This window comes from Camelus ferus, chromosome 7 (assembly GCF_009834535.1).
Source record: "Camelus ferus isolate YT-003-E chromosome 7, BCGSAC_Cfer_1.0, whole genome shotgun sequence".
Classification (NCBI taxonomy): domain Eukaryota; kingdom Metazoa; phylum Chordata; class Mammalia; order Artiodactyla; family Camelidae; genus Camelus; species Camelus ferus.
Genome location: NC_045702.1, coordinates 9454837 through 9461561, shown reverse-complemented (window position 1 = coordinate 9461561; position 6725 = coordinate 9454837). Strand labels below are relative to the sequence as shown.

At 40.9% G+C, this 6725-nt stretch overlaps 1 protein-coding gene across 1 annotated transcript in view; it reads left to right on the top strand.

Moving 5' to 3' along the window:
• Positions 1-1590: 1590 nt before the first annotated feature.
• Positions 1591-6725, top strand: part of CEP41 (centrosomal protein 41) — a 46785-nt gene continuing 41650 nt past the window's right edge. The window contains exon 1 of the mRNA XM_006180019.3: positions 1591-1682. Coding sequence (XP_006180081.1) covers positions 1650-1682 — 33 coding nt within the window. The 5' untranslated portion in view covers positions 1591-1649. The remainder of the gene's footprint in view (positions 1683-6725) is intronic.

Genomic DNA, 6725 nt, shown 5'->3' with positions numbered 1-6725 from the left:
AAAAATTATAGCCATCCTTGATGCCTTCCTATTCCTTGCACCCCTTACCTCTTCTCATAGATGTAACAACAGTTCATTTTACATACAAATGTCTTTAAATCTCTTTTCCTTTCTCACCACCTCTTACTTAGCTTCCTATTATCTCCGTCTCTTCCTTCCTTTCTCCTGTTTATTCTACCCATATTCTCTACCATCATCCCACCTCCACTGTGCACCAGGTATGCTTACATTCTAAGTTGCAACATGCCTAGAAGCTTCTGCTTGCTATGTAAAAGCTTCTGAATATCCTCCCCAATGCCACCCCCCTTCCAATTTTCTGCAGCCCCTAAATTCCTCTTTTTTCTAGTGAAGGGGTGAGAAACTGGGAGTTTTAGAGAAGTTGAAGGATCGGATTACACAGGGAGATTAAAACAAAACTCAGGAGGCATGAATGTGCAAGAGACTGCTGTGGCCAGCTTAAGATCTCAGAGGTTAAGCAGCTCTGAGTGATAACACCATTCAAGACCTGGACCAAGCCTTGGGTTGCTGACGAGTCTGAGAGGACAAGGGCACATCAGGCCATGCTGTTGAGTGGGTCATCTGCGTAGACCCTGAAGCAGCTCAGACGTATGCTATTATTCACAAGCAGAGAGTCACGGAGTATGAACAGCTCAGGGTAACGTTTCTCCATTCCTGGAAAAACAACTTAAAGCAAAGGACAAAGGGTTACGGTGTTGTTCCCTTCATGTAAAAGGAAATAATAATTTTGATGGATTTGGTGGGACATTTTGGAGCCAAGTCAAACTGTGTGTGTGATTGTTTTGTAAAGGTGCTAGGACTTAATTTTCAGATCTGGAATAAGAACAGGTGGTGGCTGATGGCAAGAGTCACAATGGTTTCCATGACAACGGGACTGGTTCTTAGTCATCCTCCCCTCCTCCACAAAACCTATTGCAGCTTTTCTCATAAGGTGCTTATTAAATATTTGTTAAATGAATGATGAATCACAGAATGATGTGTGTGCTTTGCAATTAAGGCTGCCGTTCTGTTGCTAGCTAAAAGCTTTTAAAGCAACAATAATTACTGTATTTGCATATGATATTTTGCATAATTTGCATATTAACTTAACCTTAAAATGATAAACTACAGATTCCCATCCCAACTGAACAACCCGTCCCATATCTACCCCCTATCGTGGAAGACGTATCCGGATGTTTGACTTAAATCATTAGTCAAAGGGGGTAGGGGGTGGCCCTATGCCGTAGTTGTGCTTCCATATTAGCTAGAAAGGCTCGTCTTCTTCCAAGCTTTCCAGCCCCTCCCCCACCCTCCCCGGCTCTGCGCAGCCGCCCACGCGCAGGCGGCAGCCTGCCCCTCCCCCAGCGCCCCCCTTCCCGCGCGGAGGCTGGAGTCAGCGGGCCCAGCGGAGTGCACAAAAGACCTCCGCAGCCGGCGTCCCGCGTTGCCCTTGGCAACCATTGATCGGCGTCTCATTCTCCCTTGACCCGGCAATTAGACAGCAAGCAGGGCCTCCATTGGCTGGCCGGGAAAGACAGGCCAATCGGAGAAGAGGTTGTAGGGAGGCGGCTGAGCGGGACTGTGGGGGTAGGAAGCTAGGGTTAGAGGCTAAGGGTGAGGCTAGAACCCCGAGCGTGGTCGGTTGGAGCAATATGTCTATCCGGAGGCACATTGGGAATCCTGAGGTGAGGGCTAGGTCCGGATCGGAGAGGCGGAGGGGGCGGGCGCACCGGAAAACGCTCCACGTGGGCAGGGAAGAGCAGCCAGCGACTTCCGCCGCCCGGAAGGCGGGAAGCGGCGGCGTGAGGAGGGGTCTGGAGAGGGGAGGGAGGCGAGGCGGGACTGGGGGACGCGGAGCCTGGCCGTTGTCTTGCGGTGACAGGCCACCGTCTCGCACAGCCCTACTGTGCGCTCGCGTTTGCCGCCGAAAGGAGCGAAGTGCGTGAAGACACAAATCCCTTCCCTCAAAGGGCTTACAGTCTAGGAGTGGCTGTTACAAAACATAAGTAACATCCTAATGAAGCCCAGAACACTAGAGGATCAAAATCAAAGGAGCCATCATTTCCAGTTATGGGAATAAAGAAAGAGTAGGAAAAAGCAGACCAGGCTATTTAGAAAAGATGCAAAATACGACATTAGTTTTATCCCCTCCCGGATAAGACCTTTTACTTTCTTGTCTGTTTCACCCCTAGTGCCCTGCTGCGTTTGTGGTCATTTAATCTCAGCAAATGTTTATGGATTCCTTCTGTGCAGTAGATGCTAAAAATACAAAGAGAATAAGACAAGGCCTTTGTCCCCTAATAAGTTCACTTTAGTGAGGAAGGCTTATAAACAGAATTTGAGTACAACGTGGTTGAAGAACAAGGTGTTTAGCGAGCACTGAGGAAAGACAGGACTCAACTGAGGGAGTGAGAGAAGGGTCCTGGAGATCGCACGAAATGGCAGGGTTATCAGCCAAGTGAAGAAGCATCCCAGGTAGAGAGAACGGCTGAGACAAGTTAAGGACGTGTGAAGGAAAAGGCGAGTGGACAGTTCCCTGTAGAGAGGCAGGAGTAAAGTCTGGAAGGGCCTTCTGTGCCTTGCCAACATTCTTGGCCTTTATACTGAACAGGAGTTACAACTTGTTTCATCTCATGATGGATGACTGTGAGCTTTGTTGGGAAAGTTGTGAAGCTGAGTTTAGGCTCTGCCAGGGAAGTGCCATGATCGATTGTAGTGACTGCCACAGAGGCGGGGGAGGTAGGTGTGGAGAGTGGTGATTTGACTGTCTATTTGTCTTGCTGGCTGGTCAGAATTTGAGAAGCTTTTGAGGAGTTTTAAGATGCATCCAAATTGTTGCCTGTAGCAGTAGTTCATTAGCTATTAGTTCATGAGCGATAGTTCATAGCTCATGTTTTTGGTCAGATTTTCATTTTAGGCAGATGGTTGTAGCCACATTGTGGAGAATGGATCTGAGGAGGTCAGGACTAGGAATAGGGAGATTGAGATTGGTTAGGTGATTATTGTGATATAGACCTAGAGTAAGGTGTCGGAACTAGGGACAGAATTGATAAATATTTAGGGGGTAAAATCATCACAACTTGGTGATTAGCTGTGAGAAATGAGAGTGTGATGGGTGACAGGTTTCTAGCTCAGGCTTCTCGTTGGTGCCGATGCCAATAATGAGATCAAGAATATGGGAGAAAGAGGAGGAATAGTCTTATGAGTGTAGGGGAGAGGAGCAAAGATGCCCTGTGTGTTATACATTTGTGCCCTACATGAAGATGTTCAGCTTACTCTCTTGTTTTCATGGAGCACAACTGCCAGTAGTCTCTGGAGAAAGAGTCTATAATAAATAAATATTTAAAATGTATGTCTAAAATGGTAGGTATGTCTAAAAATGTTATTATTCTACCTTCACATTTATTTTCTCGAGAGTTTGGTTGAGTATAGAATTCTTGGTTAGAAATCACCAGCACATTGAAAACATTGCATTGTGGTCTTCTAGCATTCAGTTTTTGTTGTGGAGAAGTCCAAAGCCGTTCTGTTCCTTTGCATGTGACTTAATTGTTCCTTTCTGGGAGCTTGTAGAATCTTCTCTTTGTCCCCAGTGCTATGATGTTTCACAGAGATATTCCTTGCTATGGGTCTGTTTTCACTTTATTTTGGTGGGCACCAGAAACTCATGTCTTTCCATTCTGTAAAATTTTTTAAAAATTATTTTGTTGTTGATAATCTTCACTTTCTTTATCCTCTCTTACTTGAATTTGTTATTTTGATGTTGCTTCTGTATGACTAGTTCTCTAATTTTCTTAATTTTTTTCTCATGTTTTCCACATCTTTGTCTCTTTGTTCTCTTTGGGAGATTTGTTTATCTTTGTCCTCCAACCCCTCTATTGAGTTTTTAATTTCTGCCATCGTGTTTTTAATTCTTAATAACTCTATTTTGGACTCCAATGTCCTTTTCAGAAACTTTTATCTTGAAATAAATATAGATTCACAGAAAGTTGCAAAAATAGTACGAAGTGGTCCCATGTACCCTGATTCACCCAGTTTCCCCAATGATTATATTTTATGTACAATATCAAAACCAGAAAACTGACATTTTGTACAATGTATAGTTTCAGACTATTTTATCACATGTAGATTTAATATAATCAAGATTTGCCTGTCTATTTACAATCAAGATAACAGAACTATTCTGACACCAAAAATATCTCCCTCATGCTTCCCTTTCCACTATCCTTCCCCTCACCATGCTAACCCCTGGCAACCACTAATGTGTTCTCTATTTCTATAATTTTCTCATTTTGAAAATGTTACATAAATGGAATAATATAATAGGTGACCTTTGAGATGGGCTTTTTTCACTCAGGATAATGTTTTTGAGATGCATCCAGATTGTTGCTTGTAGCAATAGTTCATTACTTTTTATTGCTGTTAGTATTCTGTGGTATGAATGTATAGCAGTTTGTTTAACCATTCAGTATTGTAGGATATTTTGGTTGTTTTCTGTTTGGGGCCATTAAAAATAAAGATAACAAACTGAGGGGTACAGTTCTTCATGTGGACATGACTTCTCATTTCTCTGAAATAGAATCCCAGGAGTGCAGTTGCTGAGTTATGCTAAGCACATTTAGTCTCTTAAGAAACTTCCAAACCATTTTCCAGAATGGCTGTACCATTTTACATCTCCCACACCCATGTATGAGAGATCCAGTGTTTGCACATTCTGGGCAACATTTGGTATTGTCAGCATTTTTTATTTTAGTTATTTTAATAGGTGTGTAGTGACATTTCATCATGATCTTAATTATTAACTGGCATTTCCCTAATGGATACTGAGGTTGAACATCTTCCATCTTTTCATGTGCTTATTTGCCCTCCATGTACCCTCTTTGGTAAAATATCTCTTTATGTCTTTTGCCTAATTCTAGTTGGATTTCTTTTTACTGTTGAATTTTCTTTCTTCCGTGACTGTAAATTTTGATTACTGCCAAAGCAGTGATCATTAGGGTTATATTTTCTTTCTTATTGCTTGTTGTTTTTCCTGGAGTTTCTATCTGCCTTTATTTTTATTCTGTACTATTTATAAATTTTTATAAAAATGTCTACATCACTTTATCATTTTTTTGCATAGCTATCTTTTCTGAAACTTTCTCTATGCATTTGCACGTGTGCGTGTAGAAAGAGAATTCTGTTTTGGGGTTTTGTTTCGTACAGATGTTTTAACATTTTTCATACAGTTCTTTGGCTTGCTTTTTTCACTTAACAGTATGTCTTAGACATCTTTCCATGTCAGAAAAACATAGCACAATTATTTTAACTTTTACCTAAGTACATGGTATGATTATAAAGCAAAAGTTTTAAATATTTTTTTACTTGTTAAGTTTTATATTTTTTTGGTAATGTCATTATTGAGATATAATTCACATACCATAAATTCACCCATTTAAACTGTATGATTCAGTGATTTTAGTATATTCACAGAGTTGTGCAATCATCACTATGATCAATTTTGGAACATTTTCATCACCCCAAAAAGAAATCCTATAACCTCTAGTTGCCACTCCCCAATCCTCTCACATCTCCTCCATCCTACCCCTACCCCACAATCTTGGCAGCCACTAATCTACTTTCTGTCTCTGTAGATTTGCCTGTTCTCTACATTTCATGTAAATTGAATCATGCAAAATGTGGTCTTATGTGACTGGCTTCTTTCACTTAGCATGATGTTTTAAACATTCATCCATGTTATATCATGCATCAGTATTTCATTCCTTTTTAGTATTGAATAATATTCCTTTATGTGCTTCTACCACATTTTATCCATGCATTCTTTTACTGATGGATATTTGGGTTGTTTCCACTTTGGGGCTATTATGAATGATGTTACTATGAATTTTCAAACAGCCATACCTGATTTTATTGCATTTTACTTTATTGCACTTCACAGATATTGCATTTTTTACAAATCAAAGGTTTGTGGCAACCCTGCATCAAGCAAGTCTGTCAGTGCCATTTTTCCAACAGCATTTGCTCACTTCATGTCTGTCACATTTTGGTAATTTTCACAATATTTCAAACTTTTTCATTATTATTATATTGTTATGATGATCTGTGATCAGTGATCTTTGATAATACTACTGTAGCTTGCTGAAGGCTCAAATGATGGTTAGCATTTTTGACTCGCTTTATTGTGATAACTGCTTTTTTGGGTGGTTGGAACAGAACCCACAATATCTGCAAGGTATGCCTGTACAAGTTGTTGTGTGGATGTATGTTTTCATTTCTCTAATAATAGTTTTTTAAGATATTTTTTCTCCCTACATAGTCTCAGTTTCCTCCATATTGCTGTTTTCCTTTTTGTTTTGTTGATGAAATTTGTATTAGTCAACTTGGACTGCCATAACAAAATACCTTAGACTGGGTGGCTTAAACAACAGCAATTCATTTCTCATGTTTTAGAGGCTGGGAAGTCCAAGATCGAGGTGCTAACTGATTTAGTTTCTGGTGAGAATTCTCTTTTGGCCTGCAGATGGCCACTTTCTCCCTATGTGCTCAGATGACCACTTCTTTCTGTGTGCTTGTTGGATGAGAATGTGCTCTTTGGTGTCTGTTTTTACAAGGACACTAATCCTGTTGGATTTGGGCCCCACCCTTGTAACATCATGTAACCTTAATTACCTCCCAAAGGCTCTATCTCCAGTACAGTCAGGGCTTCAACATACACATTGAGGGGACACAAT